The 18,223-nt window shown below is 41.2% G+C and overlaps 2 protein-coding genes and 1 pseudogene across 3 annotated transcripts; all 3 read right to left on the bottom strand.

Moving 5' to 3' along the window:
• Positions 1 to 422: 422 nt before the first annotated feature.
• LOC140993573 (major histocompatibility complex class I-related gene protein-like) lies at positions 423 to 7,976 on the bottom strand. Of its 2 annotated transcripts, XM_073463065.1 has the most exons (8): positions 7,860 to 7,976; positions 4,876 to 5,142; positions 3,985 to 4,263; positions 2,269 to 2,571; positions 2,007 to 2,108; positions 1,733 to 1,750; positions 1,557 to 1,624; positions 423 to 1,053 (listed from the first exon to the last, which is right to left on the bottom strand). In XM_073463065.1, the coding sequence occupies exons 1-8, from the start codon at positions 7,903 to 7,905 to the stop codon at positions 1,045 to 1,047; spliced, it is 1,092 nt and encodes a 363-aa protein (XP_073319166.1). In that variant the 5' UTR covers positions 7,906 to 7,976; the 3' UTR covers positions 423 to 1,044. The 2 variants fall into 2 exon arrangements, with proteins under 2 accessions (XP_073319166.1, XP_073319165.1); XM_073463064.1 differs by lacking the exon at positions 423 to 1,053 and having other exon boundaries at positions 1,074 to 1,624; positions 7,860 to 7,955.
• Positions 7,977 to 8,288: 312 nt separating this feature from the next.
• On the bottom strand, positions 8,289 to 11,637 carry LOC140993572 (uncharacterized). Its single transcript, XM_073463063.1, has 2 exons — positions 11,209 to 11,637; positions 8,289 to 10,306 (listed from the first exon to the last, which is right to left on the bottom strand). The coding sequence occupies exons 1-2, from the start codon at positions 11,474 to 11,476 to the stop codon at positions 9,441 to 9,443; spliced, it is 1,134 nt and encodes a 377-aa protein (XP_073319164.1). The 5' UTR covers positions 11,477 to 11,637; the 3' UTR covers positions 8,289 to 9,440.
• An 865-nt stretch (positions 11,638 to 12,502) lies between these two features.
• LOC140993561 (uncharacterized) lies at positions 12,503 to 15,304 on the bottom strand (annotated as a pseudogene).
• Positions 15,305 to 18,223: the final 2,919 nt, after the last annotated feature.

Genomic DNA, 18,223 nt, shown 5'->3' on the forward strand with positions numbered 1-18,223 from the left:
TTGATTATTATGAAAATCTTGAGTTGTGCTTCATTAAGGGAACCTATTTTGAGCATATTTTCTTAATCAAGCTTCGAGGAGAAGGCAAAATATTTTAAGACACTACAATATTGTGTTATTGTATTATTTACAATATTACTGTCTGCGTAAAGTAATATATTACTTATTACACCACGTTTTAGTTACTTTCAACAAAATGCCCAAATAACTTCTATAGAACAAAGAAACAGCCGAGATCTTTTAAATATACAACAATGGCTTTGGACTCAGAGATGAGCAGACAGAGGATCACAGTCTGATATTTTATGAGACAGGAATAAATATTTTTAATTGCAGGCTCAGTCATATGAAACACAACAGACCTGTAGCTTCTATAATGAGCCTGTAATGACACGACACGACAAACATCTCTTCTTCTCTGCCTTTTTATTGTAGTCCACAGAACAACATATGCATGGACATATGTGATAGATAATTTAATAAAAATATACATTTAGTTACATAAAAGCCCAAAAACCAATAATATAAAAACATTATTCAATTCAAAATAAGAATAAAATAGCTAACTGTTTTAAATAATAATAAAATTGCCACATGACAGCCCGTCCTCACCAGAAAAACAACCAAATAGGTCGACTGTGAAAGGAGATTATTACAACCACACTAATGGTTCTTGTTCGGTAACGACCTCTAGTGGCCACAGTGATTGTGATGAGAGCAAAGGAGGAGGTACAAAGAAAAAAACAGGACCAAGACTTTAACTCCGCTGTTTGTTTCCTCATTTTAAATTATGTAAACATACCTTACATAAATCAGATACATAACAAACTTAATATAATCTACTAATTTATTTAAAGATATACAACGCAATTTTGACCCATAAATAAATATATTTCACAAACTGACGCAGATCATCAAAGACTCTTCTGTTTCTATAAAACATCCCCGTCACAGTTCATTTAAACAGGTTGTATGATCTGTCTCCATTTCTTAAAAATCCTCAAGTTCCTGAAACGACATCTCGTTTCGCTCCAGTCCACCTTTTCAACAAACCTAAAGAGAGAGAGAAAAACACTTCAGCATCAACAGAAACATCCGACTCTTAACATTTTATAAAGTGCAAACTTTCTGACACTCAGGAAATCGTTGTCGATGGCCTGTATGTGAAGTAGAAGCAACTTTAGTTTGATTCAGGACGGCTTTAAAACCACATCACCAGAAATACTGAGTTTAACTTGAGTACAAACAAACTAACCAACTAACCTTCAAATCACATTCATGGACTAACTGATCCATTCATTACTGCAGGACCTGCTCAGCAGATCACTGTCCAGGTGATACAACATCTAGAGACAAACTTCATGACCTCATCAAGGGTCATTCTGGTGATTTTGACATTTGTCCTGTTTGTTTTTTTATCACTGACTCAACTGACTCTTGTCCTTCCTACAATAAAAAAAACACTAAGTCTGGATTTTAATTTTCAAGTGTGCAAAGTTCTGCTTGTTCCTGGTTTGGAGACTTCATGAGCAAAAACTCAGATGGAAATAACTCACTGTCTGCACAGAGGTGTGTGGAGTCAGGACAGGTTTCAGTTTCTCAGAGAGCTGATCGTCTTCAGGAGCTGAAAGGTCGATGAATCATTGTTATCACATTTATTTAGTACAAAGCTACAGTAAGTACAGAGTGTGGGTCAGACTCTATGAGCATGAAGGAAATACTGAATACTCACCGTGTGAAGGGCCCTGGGCTGAAATGAAGAGAGAATAGAAAGGATTAGTCTGTGAATCACAGCTGTAGGAGACAGAATATCTCATCCTCTCAAATGAATCTGATTCCCTCTTAAGTTCACTTAAATTGCTTAAATGTTTTTGTTTTAGCATTTCTCACACTGCTCCCACTGATCCGAGAGGGACGACTTTAACCTTCACCTCCTTCAGCACAGATCACTTCACATGGACAACAGAGAGGAGGACTAACAGCAGTAACAAGTTTCAGTCTCTCACCTTTTCTCTTTCTGTAAACTGGGACTCCGATGACCACTGTGAGGAGGATCAACCCTGCAGCCACTGCAGCCACAGCGATGAGGAGTGATGAGGACTCCTCAACTGAACAACACAACAGAGAACAGAATCAGGTTCTGTTTGCAGGATGCAGGAAGACACAGATCTGGTCAGTGAGGATAAAGTGTTGCTGTTATGATTTACTAGTTTGTTAAAATCGCTCATTTGTAGGATTCAGAAAGCTGATGACATGATGTCTACGTACCCCAGTTAGTCTTGATCTGCGCTCGGTCCAGCTCGGTGACGATGTCCTCCTCAACACCTTGGAGCTGAAAAACACAGTCGTACCTCCTCCAGTCGTCAGCTTTGATCAGTGAAATATTCAGGTCCACACTCATCTGGAAGGTTCCATCGTGGTTGTTCAGGAGCTCACCGTGGTCGACCTCCTCATGAATCTCCTCTCCATCTTTCCTCCAGAAGATCGCGGCTCTGTCAGGGTAGAAACCTGTGGCAAGGCAGCTCACTGGAGACCAGGGAGTCTTCTGGAGAAGATACACCGAGGGAAGCTCTGGAGGGAGAACACCAGGACCAAGAGAGGTCACATTTAATCTGAACTAAACTGAGGATCAGGCGGTGCCATCAGTAGATCAACGTGTCACCAGGCTGCTCAGTACTAAAAACTACAGTGAGCGACTGTCTTAGGAAATTACCGAAACCTTTTTAAACTTGAAACTTTAGATTTGTGAGGAGTTTTCTAAAGATTCAGGTTTTAAGAAGGAACCCCTTGGCTTGGAGACAGAGACGGGGAGTAAGACAGTATTGTGAGAGTCTGACGTGTTAGTTTGGGTCTCGAGATATAAAATAAAGCCAGCCTTATGATTTACAATAATAACAATAATAATAATAATACATTTTATTTAGAAGGCGCCTTTCTGGACACTCAAGGACACCGTACACAAATGAGATAAAAGAAAACATCAAGAATAAACATCAATATCAATAAATGAAAAATAAAAAACACACAAAATAAGAACAATTACAATGAACTTAACATGTGAATCAGGTTGAGGTTACTGGTGAAAAATGTGATTTAAAGTCAACATGCTACAGATCAATATTTCATTCATCATCTCATTTTTAATCTAAATCTAAATATATCTGAGTGGAGATTTGAAAAGATTCAGGTAAGTTTATTGGACAATGGAGGATTTATGTATACATACACATATATGTATATATATTCAGTGCCTACAAAAAGTATTTACCTCTTAATTGTTTTCCCCTTTTATTGCTATTATAAATGTAATCATATACAAATAATATACAAAACAAAAAATCTATTAAAAAAAACAGTGAAAACAGATTTCTACAAAGTAATATCAATTAATTAAAAATATATAATATAAAATAGGTGATTGCACAGTATTCCTCCCTTCGTGTCAGTATTAGATGCACCTTTGGCCTCAATCACAGCACTGAGCCTGGGTGAATAGGTCTCAATCAGTCCTGCTCATCTGGTCATAGGTGTCTTGGTGGCCTCCCTCACTAGTCTCCTTCTTGCACAGTCACTCAGTTTATGAGGACGGCTGCTCTAGGCAGATTTACACATGTGCCGTATCCTTCCTTTTCTAAATGATGGATTAAAATGAACTCCGGGGGAAGATCAGTGACTTGGAAATGTTTTTGTATCCACCCCCTGACTTATACTTTTAATAACCTTTTCACAGAGTTGCTTGGAGCATATTTTGTCTGCATACTGTTTAACCAGTGACTGGACCTTCAGACACAGGTGTCTTCATACTACAATCACTTGAGACACATTCACCGCACTCAGGTGATCTCCATTGTACTAATTGTGAGACTACTAGCACCAATTGGACCTCTGTTGAATTAGGTCAGTTCATTTAAAGGGGGTGCATACTTTTTATAGGCACTGTACGTACGTGTGTATGTATGCACATATATATGTATGGATGCATACCTGTTCTCTGCAACATGCTCTTCCCGTAGTCCAAACTCTTCTGCAGCCTCTCAGGACACTCCTTCAACAAACGGTGATCCATGAACTGTAGCCAACCTTCGTCCTTGTTCCACCTGTGCTGATAACTAAGAGCCTGTGGTTTCATAGCGATCCATCTCCGTGCCTTCACATCCAACATTAAGACGTCTTCTCCATCATAACTAACTACATCAAAACCTTTAACTTCTCCAGTCTCATCATCCCATTCACAGCCATGAAACACCTGGAGGACATGGATGCCTGGAGAGAGAGGAGCCAACACAGACAACAGTGAATCTGTCTCGTCAGATCTGATTTGATTTGATTCCAGTATTAGGAGTCTCCAGGCGAGAGGCCAACCAGCTCAGGTTGCGTCTCTGGCTAAAGGCAGGTGGCTAGCCAGCTCAGAACATGAAGGCTACAGGCTAACAAAACAGAGCCTCATAAAAGGGAGTGCAGGCTGATTTCTAGCAGGTTTGGCTGGAGGCTGAGGCTTGGGCTGGTAGCTGTGAACCTGGGGTGGATATTTGACAACCTGAGAATAGTGTACGCACTCCTTTCTGTTTTCTCTCTTCATCAGCAATGTTATCTGCTTTCTTTGTCAGCACTAAGATATTTATAAACCAACCCTCAATTCTGTTGTCATAACAGCAGGTGAGGAACCTTGTGATGCAGCCGATCAAAACCAATGCGTAAAAAAATAAAATGCTTAAGAGGGTCAGCAAATATACCTGGACACCCTGCCCAAGGAAAATATATGTGTGGGAAACACTGAAAGCTGTAGTCCATAAAATCCAAAATCCACAACAAAAGGCAGGCAAGAAGAGCTAAAAACCCTCTGAGCAGTAAGAAGTGAACATTCAGTGAACGTACCTCCAGACTGATTGAAGCGCTCCTTATAAGTCTCGATGTGGGCTCTGGCACGCTGCTCTTGGCCTCTCCAGAACGAAGTTTCTCTCTTCCAGTAGTCTGGATCGTCCTCTGAGACTCGACTCATCCAGGTCTGTGTGGGTACCATTTTCTTTGTTAAGCTGTCGTAGTAGTTTGTTTGATATCCATCAACAATCACAGCAGCCACAGTGTCGGGGAAATTTGGGATCTCAAGGGACCCAGTGTGGACGTGCCTCAGGGAGTGTATCACTGCAGAGAGAGGCAGAAACATTCAACATTCAAACTGGTCCTTTTAAAACAGCTCAATGTATCAGGGAGTATTAATGACTTTTTTATTGGCCGTATGTGAGCAGATTGTAACGTGACATGTAAAATGAGACCTTCCCGTCTCTCTCGGTTGCCGACACAAGCCTGTGGATGACTTGTTGAACTTGTTTAATGCTGCTGGACTGTGGATTTCTTTGTGTTTTACAGTTCCAGCTCTGCCCTCTTACAAACTTTTAGTCTTGTCATGATTTGACGTCATACAGCAGCAGGATAATGAGCCTCAACACACCTCAGAGCTTTGACACAACTACTGAAGACCAAAGAAGACCATGGAGTCCTGGACTGTCCTCCACAGTCACCACAACCACATTCAACAATTATAGGGGCACTTATAGACTGAGAAACCCAAACGAGGTTTTGTTGAACACTGTTCGATCATGCTGGATCACATGAGTCAGCAGGTTGGAAGGGGAACAAACCAAATACTGAGATATTCTGACATTCATGGACATTTTTCAACTTTTCACTCAAACTTTTAAACTGATATTATCAGTTATAATGAAAAAATAGAATCAAAACAATCATAACAAATATAAAATAGAAGTATTTTGACAAGTGGTTTTCAAAAGACGTTTAAAAGTTTTTTCATTGACTATTTGAAGACGTTGATTAAATGTTCACATTTAGACCATATTTCACTGGCTTTGATCTTTTGAAAGTGGTTTCTGTTAGTCAAGCTCGAAGATGACGATACGCTCCTAATTGCACATTATATATGATAAACGTTGTTTTTAAAGCAATAACACATTTAATGAAATGCACGGGACGTAAACCCGCAACCTTCTGCCCGGTAACCGAACACTAAACCTATTTAGCCGCCACATCTATGATGAGAACAGCTGGTGAAACCTCGTCTTTATTCCTTCAGCCTGAGCAATCCAGGTACAAGGTGGTAACACATGCACATGCGCTTTACAGTAGGGGTGGGCGATACTGCAAGTTTTGGTATCAATCCGATACCAAGTAATTACAGGGCCAGTATTGCTGATACCGATACCGATACCGATACTTTTTACTTAAAAAATCTGCATGTAGCTTAAATAGTCAATACTAATGTTCCTTCAGCAGATACACAAAAGGGTTATTGTATTCTGCCATATTCATACTTCAGGTTTGAGGCTATATGTCTTAATATAAGTATATATTTTTGAGTTCCGGTAAAACAATTAAGATTTATTTCAACTGTCTGAATATATGATAATATTTTAATCACTCTGCTCAAATGACATCTCTGACCACCAATTTTGCTGGAAATAACTTTCACTTCTAGGAAGGGAGGGGAGAGGAGGGGAGGGGCCTAGTGAACCTGAGTGAACCTGAGTGAGCGGGTGAGACAGGTGGAGAGATGCTGCGCTCACTCAAACTCTGTGAAGAAATACGAGTGATTTGCTGAACTTATAGAAGAGGAACTACAACAAAAATATCGATCTCATCACGCTAGTATCGATCCGATACCAATACTCACCTTGGTATCGATACTATCGATATTTGAATCGATCCGCCCACCCCTACTTTACAGCAGTAAGCACAATGTCTAATATTACATTAATGTAAGAAACTGCTCCTGTCGCGACGTCCTGGAAGCTTCTTGTCGGCAGTTCACAGTTTGTGACCTGTTGTATGAAACATTGGCTGTGTCCAAATTCAGGGGCTGCAGCCTTCAAGGACGCGGCCTTTGCGGCCCACGGAGCCCGGGTCCTTCAGAGACCTTGAAGGCCTCGTCCACCGCTGTTAAATGGGACGGTCCAGCCTTCGGAGCGTTTCCTGGTTGCGTCACCAGGTGTTCATGCATTAAAGTCTGTTTTGGTTCAAATCTATCAAACGTGTACATTTATGTGTGTGTGTACAATGTGTCAAATCTGAATTGAATGATCAACATTACAAAATAAACATTAACCCATTGGTGAATAACAACTATATTTACCACAGCATCACCAGCGTCACGTGTTTTAACTGAAAGTTAAACTTTGGAGGTTTTATAGTCTCTTGAAGTTTAACACATCTGGCGTTGGATGTTCAAATGAGTAACAACTGAGTATAAACCCAAGACTTAAATTTAAATGTCATGTCTGCGCCACTTGATGTCGCCATTTTCTCTTCCTTCCGCTTCTGTTTCGGGACTGAGCAGCGGTGCGCAAAGGATCCTGGGATATGTGAGGCCGCGAAGGACAGTAGCGGTGCGTCCTCCTAAACGAGGGTGGGGAACATGGAACTATTATTATCTTATATCTTATTATTATTATCTTATATCTTATTATAGATCCATGGTGGCGAAGGCTGCATGTGGAGCAGCCTTCGCGCAGCGTTGTGACGTAATTGGCCTTCAAATGCGCCCTTCGTGGGCTGCAGCCCCTGAATTTGGACACAGCCATTAAATGCGTTGAACTGACGTGAAGACATTTCACCTGCAGTGCGACTTCTGACACTTGCCTTCACATTAAACACTGTCGCCTGTCTTTTAACATACAAAATAACACATTATAAAAATCGTGTTTTGTGACACGATGATGCTGTGACCGCATTTTAGACAGTTGAAGAAACTGAAAGAGTCCAGACGTTCAGACCGTAAATGACCCGGGGACATGACGGAAACACACAGTCACTCTTTAACGACAGGAAGCTGATACATGTGATCTTACCTGAAGATGCGACACCACATGAGAGCAGAAGCAAAATCAACCTCATCGCTTCTGTTTCACAAGTGTTAGAAGAGAGAAAAGAGAAAGTCCAACTTCCTCCTCCACTCGAGAAATAATCTGCGTGCGCAACAGGAGGCGAAATTCAGACAAATAGGAACGCAGAACAGGCTCATACGTCATCGGTTACTAGGGGGATTTTAGGAATTGAGGTTTATTGTGAAATAAACTTTGTTACAAAATACACACACACACACACACACGATATATATATATATATATATATATATATATATATATATATATATATATATATATATATATATATAACATATATTAGATATATTTAATGCGCTATATATAGTTCATATATATAAAATTGTATAGTGGAAGAATATAGTAAACAAGATTAACTAAAATGCCAGAGGATGCCGATCCGTTTTTTATTCATGAAGGGACGATCAGAGTATCAGAGACAATTAATTACAACTTCTGATCACATTATTAACGCTGAAGAGCTGTTGTATTAAACTGCATTAGATTGGACAGGAGTAAAAACAATAAAATAGAATATAATAAAACAAAATAAATTACATTCAAATACAATAAAATAAAATATAATAAGTGTCTGTTTCAGGTTCACATCAGCTCATTTCACAGCAGTCAGTTGACGGCCAGGATGGTTTTGAGTCTCAAGCTAAAGATCTGTGAGAAAGTTTTTTTCTTGGATGAAACTGTTTCATTAAAATCAAATTTCAAAACCAAAACCTCAACAGGAAACCAGCTGTTCCTCTGTGGTCTGAATTCAAGGATGTGGTTCATAAATGTTGGCAGAAGTGACACTAAAGGGAAAGCTACAGTGTCCCACTCCTGCTGACCAGGCCGCTGTATCTGAAGTGTTGGTGAGAGCTTCCCATAACCTGAACTCTTGAGGATCTGTAAGGCTTTGGTTCAATGTTCTGACCTGCCACTGCTGCACAAACCTGTCTCAGGTATGTGGCATTGATTAATGTTCTGTTTGATAAGTGAGTGCTGATGTTTGGAAAAAAAAGTGGTGCTAATATTCTTTAAAGTCAAACAACCGATGAAACCAACACTTTACTCAGCTTTCTCTATCAGCACCTTGATACTGACTTGCACTTGGTACTGTACTGGTTTTCTTCTGCTTTCAATACTATTGAGCCTCAGATTCTGGCTGATTAACTGCTACATGTTTTAAATCTTGACTTTAATATTATCTGATGTATCTGTCCATCTCTTTTAATGTATTTTATGTACTTTATAAGTGCTCTCAACTGCTGCACAACTGGTCGGATTCACAAGGTGTCATCGGCCTGTTACGCACTTTAGCGTGACAAAACCACTGCCTGTGTATTCAACATATTTCCCTGCAGTGTTTGGCTGAACACACATCCTGCTTCATGAGTTGCTGTGTTGCCTGTCTGTATAAGTAAAGGCAGAAGCCTCGGTGATGTGAAGGGTCGTCATGTTCCTGCAGTAAACCAACATAAGAGACCTACAGCAGGCTGTGTCAGCCTTCACAGCCCCCGAGGGAAGTTTATTTTGAAACGTTCAGAGTCCCGGTCATGTTTTGGGGCAGTCGGTATTCAGGCCTCTTCTCTGACAGGGGTGTTTGTAGAAGCAGGAAAGCTGACTGAAGCGCCTGTTGCAGACGGAGCACCAGTACGGTTTCTCGCCCGTGTGCGTCCGCAGGTGCACCGTCAGATTGCCTTTCTCCACAAAGCCGTGGCCGCAGTACGTGCAGACAAACGGCTTCTCGCCCGTGTGGCTGCGGACGTGCCGCACCAGCGTCGCCCTCCTGCCGAAGCTTTTCCCGCAGACGGTGCAACCGTACGGTCGTTCGCCCGAGTGGATCCTCATGTGCGTCCGCAGGTTCCCCCGCAGAGTGAAGCTCTGACCGCACACGCCACAGCGGAACAGCGCCTCTCTGTGGACTCTGAGGTGAAGCTTCAGGTTCTCGCTCGGCTCCAGATGTTTCCCACACAGGCCGCAGTCTCTCAGATGTGCTGAAGAGTGGGTGAGCAGGAAACTAATCCTGTGGAAGGACTCGCCACAAACTTTACAGGTGAACAGCGGCGCCGGTTGGTGTGACAGGTCAGTGGAGTCCTTCACCCTCAGAGATGAACTCTGTCCTCCGGCGTCTTCTGTCTCCTCTGGTCTCCAAAGTCCTGCATCCTCTCTCCAGTAGTCTCCGCTGTCTTCCGTCTCAGAGTGTTCAGCCAGGAGTTGTCCGTCACAAGCTCCGTCTAAACCAGCGGCTGGATCAAAGTCACCGCTCAGTTCGGACTCGTCTCCAGCACCGACTTCAGTTTTAATCTGAGCTGCCGAGGTGCCGGCGTCCATCTCATGCAGACTGTCCGTGTGGACGGTCAGAGTGTGCGTCTGGTCATCAGGACACGTTTTTATCCAGGAGGACGTCTGCAGAGGGACTGCAGGGAGGACACAAATCAATCAATCAATCAATCAATCAATCAATAACTGAAGGACAGAGTTGATTAAAACATCTACTGCTCAGACGACAAACTGCAACCAACTGAATACTCCTCACCTCTCCTAGGAGTCCCCAGGATTTTTTTTAACCGGCATGAATTTTCTTGAATAAAACAATGTAAAAACTTCTATTAAATTCATGGAATTTTTATTTTTGATTTATTATTTATTACAGCCCATCTGAGAATAATCATTATCAGCCAAAAGTTGGGTGACAGTCGTGCTTAGTGAAATACATCGCTGGCCTGGAAGTAAATGAATAACTTAACATTAACATTAACTCTTCTACAACAACCGTCATGTCTCTGTTATTGATTATAATTTCACTTTGCCAACGTTGAACTTATGACTGAGCACATTAAGACTTTATTCACAGCAGCGCCGGGTGTTTACATTGGATTAACTTCCTTTACGTTGAGAGTTTCCCCTGCAACCAACAGCAGAGGCGTGTTTGTGACAATTATACACTAAAAAAAGAAATAACGCAAAAGATGACAGGTTTTGATAACGTTAAGCCAGAAAAGGTGTTTCAGTGGAGACAATTCGAATTAGCATTTAAAGGCCTCAAACAATATTTATATTATATATTAATATTTAAAATTAAATACTGATACATATTATATATGAACCCATAAACATCAGATATCACAGGAAAACACTGACAAAGAACATTTTACTGCAACATCAGTACTTTTACTCTAAATACTAATTAATACTCACATACTTTTACTTCAGTAAGGTCGTGAATTACTTGTAGTATTGGAGTATTTTCACTGCAGCATTAATGATCTTCGACAACAACATTAGTATTTCTGTTCTGTAGTAAAGTCCGAACACTGACCCGCCGCCTGGCTCCACCGGACCTCCTCCGACTTCAGGCTGTCCAGCTGCCGCTGCTGCCGGTCGATGTGCTCCCGGTACCGGGCCACGGTCTTCACGAACACTCCCAGGATGTCGTCCACCGCCGCCGTCAGCCGCTCGTTGACGAACATCCTCAGGGTCTCCATCTCCTGCGGGCTGCTGAGAGGCTCCACGCCGCCGAGAGCCTCCACCGGAGCGGCCGGGAGCGGAGCGGGAGGCGGGAAGCGCATCTGCTGCTCTGCCGACATGTTGGTTTCAACTCTCGCGATGGTTTGAAGCGTTTTAAAACCCCGAACACCGAAACTCTTTGAGTCCGGATGGATGAAGGTGAAGAAGACGGCGACAGAAACACGACGCGACACAGAGAAACTGAGCAGAGACTCGATCTGTCGACAGACTGACCGCCGGAACAAAGTAAACAAAGTGCCCGAGTTCCCACACTAATACAGGTCCGGCGGAAACAATGTTTGCTCATTATGGTTCCGGTGGAACAAAACGTATTCAACAAAGAGTGGATAAAAAACAGTAACCTACCTGTAGTGACCCAGCTACTCTGATAATGTCATATATGAGACTCTGAAGTGAAATAATCTGTGGGGAGTTTTAGTCCCACCACCGCCTTTTAGACACCAAGGGACCACTTTGCTTTTGACCCTTTTTGTGATTTGTTAGTTTCCCAACCAGGGACCCGACCCCTGTCCTTAAGGTTTTGCTTTCTAGGGAAACGTAACAATACATACATATATTACATACATACTGTACAGTGTACAAACATACAGGGGTAACAATCTTTTATCATCTTTGGAGGGAAGAACTACATGAAATTTCCTCAAAAGTATTTCCCGAGGGATCCCTGTGGAGGGGCCCGACCCCTGAACTAAAGTAGCTCCAACACTGACAGTCAAGTTACTGTAAAACCAGTACTACTGTACTTTTACTGTTGACTTTAAACACAAAAATCTGGTCATTTTTGTGTAGATTGTTCAACAAGTCAAGAATAATTATTAATTCAGTGAACCAAAAACAGATAAATCAATATTCCAGAGCACACCAGAATATCATGAAACTTTTTTATTAACAGTTTATAAAAACAACAGGGAGAGAACTACATGTTTCACATGTGGCTTCATCAGATTCGCAGCTGTTTCTTTAAAAGGTGCAATATGTAAGAATTTAAGTTAAAACAGCCGCCACAGTTCCACTGAACTGAACTGTCGACATACATTTCGTTTTACATAAAATAAAGAGATCCAAAAAAATAAAATCTGGCTGATTCATCTACAATAGTACAGAGAACAACGAGATACAGGATCCATCCAACAACAGTACAAACTACATACATGTACTCACAAGGTACATATCTTGTGTATATGTGAGGAAATTCTACTTTGTTTTCTATAAGCAACAAATGCAAACGAACTCTAAAAACGTGAAATTAACTGACACGTTTTTATTCAACTCTCATTTTCCATGTTTAACAATCCGGCTAACACAATCAGGTTCTGTAAGTGACTCTTGTCTCATAGAAACTATCATTAAATACAGAAGGTATCAAACAATTATATAATACAGTGACGTCCCTGCAGTCACAGTCTCAGCTGGTCTTAATAAAATCCACAGTCCTCTTAGTCTGATACCGAGACAACACTGAGTAAAGACGTGGTCGAGTCCGACACAAGACCTTCAAAAAGTATTCTTGAGACGAAGACTGATGTCGACTATCCCAAGACAACCACAGAGTGAATGTTTTCTCACAAACACTGCAGCTCATTTCTCAAGTGACGTGACGTTTGTGGTTTCAGTTGACCCTCTAGTGTAAATCTTCCACCACATTCAGAGCAGCTACACAGTTTCTCCTGTGTGACAAGTCATGTGTTGTGTGAGATTTCTTTTTTGTTTGAATGCTTTACCACATTCAGAGCAGCTAAATGGTTTCTTTCCCATGTGACATGTCATGTGTCCTATCAGGTCTGTGTTTTGTATGAATGCTTTACCACATTCAGAGCAGATAAACGGTTTCTCCCCCGTGTGTATGGCCATGTGTAGTGTCAGATTTCCCTTTTGTGTAAATCTTTTACCACATTCAGAGCAGCTAAACGGTTTCTCCCCCGTGTGTATGGCCATGTGTTGTGTCAGATTTCCCTTTAGTGTAAATCTTTTACCACATTCAGAGCAGCCAAACGGTTTCTTCCCCGTGTGACATGTCATGTGTAGTTTCAGGTAAGCCTTTTGTGTAAATCTTTTACCACATTCAGAGCAGCCAAATGGTTTCTCCCCTGTGTGTACGGCCATGTGTTGTGTCAGATTTCCCTTTTGTGTAAATCTTTTACCACATTCAGAGCAGCTAAACGGTTTCTCCCCCGTGTGTATGGCCATGTGTAGTGTCAGACTTCCCTTTTGTGTAAATCTTTTACCACATTCACAACAAGGAAACGGTCTCTCTCTCGTGTGGGTCCTCGTGTGCATCATCAGCTTTGAGTTTTGACTGGATCTTCTACCACAGTCAGACGAGATGAATGCTTCCTTGTCAGAGCTACATCCTACACTGACTGTGACTTCATTATTTATCTGAGAGTTTAAATCTGACTGAGGCTCTCTGTTCTCCTCCCAGTCACCATCACTGACTTCAGTCTCAGGTTCAGAAGAGTCTTCAGTCTCAGTATCTGGATCTGAGGTCCTGGCTGCTTCTGGTCCTCCACAGTCCTCTCCATCAGCTTCTGTCTCCATCTGATCAGATTGTCTTTGATGAAGCTGTGAGGACTGAGGTTTCTCTTCATCACCATCATCTTCACTCTTCACAGGGACAGGAGTGAAGGTGAACCTGGTGACATCATCCTCCTCCTGATTGGTCCAGAGTTCCTCCTGTTCCTCTTTAATGTGTGGGGGTTCTGGTTCCTCCTGGTCCAGACTGGAGCTGCACTCCTGCTGCTCAGGGGGAACCTCTCCTCCACTCACCAACCGCTGGACGTCTGCAGGACAAAGGAGACAAACAGACAGATGTTATAAAAAAACAACAGGAACCGGGCTGAGATACACAGATTCTTCTGTGTTGTAGCTGGTGACTGTAGCCATCTGGACATTTATCATCAATCCCATAATTTGTCTGAATGACGACAGGAAACTCTTGGCTGCTGTTTGGTCACCGTGCTCTTTGCAGCGTTGGTGCCAGACTAAATAAAGATGGAGACTAGTAACTGATAACAGTCGCTTTCCTTCATTTACTTTAAATATGTCCGGCAGTAGTTTTATTCAGTCTGTGGGATCACGAACAAGAAGGAGCTGTTTGATGAAGAGCTGTAGGCGACAGGCAGCAAACCTCCAACTTCACAGTGAAGTAAGCAACTCCTTCTCCCTCATCAACGTTATCAAGTTCTCTGTTTTCACTGAGTTAAAATCTGACATATTTCCAAACAGACACTTCGCTCTGACAACAAGTCGTCCTCCATCGTCTCGTCAGTCGGCCGTCATTACTCTCATCATGTTACGAGTGAAATGTGACTCCTGCGACTCTGCTGCCGGCGCTGCTGCTTCACACACTGCGGCAGTTTGTAACTGTGGCGTCCATCATCAAACTAAGTTTGGACTTTTTAAAAAGCAAGACGACAGTGGGCAAGTTATGTTGCAGCCTTTGCTCAAACATGGTGTTAGTAAAGTAGCTGTAGGTTGGAGGATCCCAACTAACCAGGAAATGCATCCAATCACTTTGTTTATGGAAATAAATAATATACATTTATGTGTATTTTCTGAATGTCTGTACATAATCATCACAGGGGTCTTATGGGGGAGCTCAATCTTTGAAAATATTCTGGAGCCAAACTGTAAAACTGAACCAAGTGAGAATAAGAAGTAAACGGAACCAACCTGCTCTGTGTAACTGGACCTGAGGCTTGAAAACAGCGTCCAGTAGTTTCCGGTGTCGACCCAGTTCCTCCTCGTACTCTGCTATCGTCCTTTCAAACAGCTCAAATATCTCTTCAGCAGCCGCAGTCAGCCGCTGCTTCACAAACACTCTCAGCGTTTGGACTTTAGACATTTTTACTGACTCACACGAACTTTTCCTCCAGAAACACTCCGTTAAAAACTGCCTGCTCTCCATCACACAGCTAGCATGCTAAGCTAACGTGCGTAGAAACTGTGACCATAACGACGGAACTCGACGCCATTTCGTTAGCGACAGCGAGTAGACTCACTTCCGGCTGTCACTTCCTGTCTCCCGTCAAAATAAAACCTCGATTTTTACTCACAAGTCAAGCAGACCACGTGTTATAATATATTAATGAGAAAATATTAAAGGTATTTTACTCCTGTGACTGATCATTGAATTATTTTAACTCTGCAAAAATTACAAGAAAGATAAATGTGGATATTTCTCATTTCTTGTTGTTTTGATTTATGATCCACATTTTGGACATTTGATGTCGTCACTTCCCTTTGTGTTGTAAATAAGATATTAACCTACTCATTGTATTGTTTTATATTTATTTTTTATAGAAATAACCTTATTTTACTTGATTGTACTTTATAGGTTGAATGTTTTTTACTCTGTACTGTCTCATTTGTGTATATCCTCTGAGACACTGTACGTTTTTGTTCCCAGACATTAAAAAATTACAAAAATAAAAAGTAAAATCAGCAGATTTAAAACTGGAAATGTCCAGCAGAGGGCGCACACAGCAGCTATAAAGAGCTTCAGACAGCCTGCAGGCTGATGTTCAGACTTCACTGAAGCTGTGAAACACATTTATTACATTTACTAAGTTTGAGGTACTTGTACTTAATACACAGCAGCTGAGACAAAGTTCAGTGTTTAAATGAGTACATTTACTCGAGTACTGTACTAAAGTAGCCTACTTATTGTAGGTACCTGTACTTTGAGTATTTTATTCTTGTTACTTTTTTACTTGTACTCTACTACATCTTAGAGGGAAATACTGTACATTTACTCAAGTACAATACTTAAGTACAGTTTTAAGTTATTTGTACTGAAATTGAGTATTTCAATTGTCTGCTGCTTCATGTTTTCACTCCACTAAATCGATTTATTAACAGACAAAATTAAAAAATATTGAAGTCACAGGGGACATTTTACTGCAACGAGTACTCTTACTTTGAATACCTGAAGTACATTTTTCTTATTATATTTGCATATTTCTACTGAAGTATATTTTAAAAGATATTATTTCTGAATATTTTGACGGTGCAGCATTTGTACTTTTACCTCAGAAAAAAGGATCTGAACACTTTGATCAATGGACATACAGACACCAGCTGATTAATAACAGCCATCTACTAGAGCGTGCACACACACACACACACACACACACACACACACACACACACACACACACACCTGCCTTCTATTTTCATACTGTTCCTCTGTGTGTGTGTGTGTGTGTGTGTGTGTGTGTGTGTGTGTGTGTGTTTATCTATTAATTAAGGTGTCATTTCTCAGCTGGAGCTAAATGTCATCCCGTCTCTGTGATCCTCGTCTATAAACTTTGATCGACGCTGACATTAAACGTCTCTGACTCAGACACAGCTCGTCTCTGATTGGACGATCACGCTGATGAAAACACACAGCTGGAGGTTGGCAGCAGAGAAGGAGGAATAAGGTTTGATAAAATTCATCTTTCCTACATCAGCTGATTAAATACAGCAAAGAAAATAAGAAGTCTCATCCTGAGGAGAAGCTTTGTGATGCTTTAGAGAAACTGAATAAAAACTGAAAGTCTCTGACTTTAACTGCAGGTAAAGTATTTTATTCCCTTTAGTAGAAGATTATAGCAGAGGACTGATGATATCAAACATAAATGAAAATAAATCATTTTACACTTTATATATTTATCCACCATTTAACTGTTGTTTCCTCTGTGTTGTTCCTTGTTTTCACTGGTTTAGTTTCTTTTTTGGTGAACAGCAGTTCAGGTGATGATCACTCTTCTCTGGGCCTCGGTCTCGTTTTTGACTCCCAAGATAAGTTCACAAAGCTGTTCAGACCTGGTATCAACATCCGTCCTGAGTGATCTGATCGCATGTGACCACATTCGTTTAGCAGCGTGTACACACATATTGACAGACTGCCTGTTCAAATGATGTCCTCTGGGAAGAAGAAGAAGAAGAAGAAGCCACAACAACAGTCAGAATGGATCACTGTCTGATCTCCACTTGATTCACTGTAATCTAAATGACATGTTTGTCAGCAGCAGTTTGTGAACACACCGTCTGTTGCAACTGATCCAACCACTGAGCCAGTAACACCACCATCACCAGACTCCCTTAACAAATCAGCTGATTTTAAGAGTTGCTGAGTTAAAACAAACTTTATAACGTAGTGAAACTCTGTCTCTGACAGACTCTGAATCATTGTCTCTTTCTTGTAAATTCAGCATTAAATGAAAACAGTAAGTTGTTTGTTTCCTTGTAAAAAGTGTCAGTTTGTGGCAGCATGGCTGCACCAGCCTGTCTGCTTCTGTGTCTAAAGTGCTAAAGTCTTACTTTTTTTTTTTGCATGTGTGAATACTCATTTTAGGACTAAAATCATTCATGTTTTCTTCCAGTGTTTGAATGAAAGCTGCAGGGACACAAACTCTGCTCACATCATGTGTATAATGACTGAAAGGATGAAGCCAGGTTTCCTCAGCACAGCTCACCAGCTGCAGCGCCCCCTGCTGGAGCCTCCTGGTAACTATTACTGTTGGTGTGATAATGGCACTTTGAACATAAAACATAAGAAAACACTTAAGTATTGAACTCTAACTGCTGCAACTGACAGTAACCATTACAGCCATAAACTATGATGTAACATGAAAAGGCTCATATATCAGAATGAGACATTAAATGTTCCTGTTGATCTGATTTAATGATAATCCACAATATTCCACCCGTGACACTGACGGCAGATTAGCACCATTTATAACATATAACCTGCTAACACACAATAGACATGAAAACATGAATGCTTTTAAATTTATTCAGAAGGTGGGGGAGTGGTGCAC

The sequence above is a fragment of the Pagrus major genome, chromosome 3 (assembly GCF_040436345.1).
Source record: "Pagrus major chromosome 3, Pma_NU_1.0".
NCBI lineage: Eukaryota > Metazoa > Chordata > Actinopteri > Spariformes > Sparidae > Pagrus > Pagrus major.

Coding starts and splice junctions, on each gene's coding strand:
- LOC140993572 (XM_073463063.1), bottom strand. CDS start 11,476: ATGTCGGCAGAGCAGCAGATGCGCTTCCCGCCTCCCGCTCCGCTCCCG. Junction 10,307..11,208: donor CCGGTGGAGCCAGGCGGCGG/GTCAGTGTTCGG, acceptor TCCTCCCTGCAG/TCCCTCTGCAGACGTCCTCC.
- LOC140993573 (XM_073463064.1), bottom strand. CDS start 7,905: ATGAGGTTGATTTTGCTTCTGCTCTCATGTGGTGTCGCATCTTCAG. Junction 4,264..4,875: donor GCGCTTCAATCAGTCTGGAG/GTACGTTCACTG, acceptor CTCTCTCTCCAG/GCATCCATGTCCTCCAGGTG. Junction 2,572..3,984: donor GAGCATGTTGCAGAGAACAG/GTATGCATCCAT, acceptor TTCTCCCTCCAG/AGCTTCCCTCGGTGTATCTT.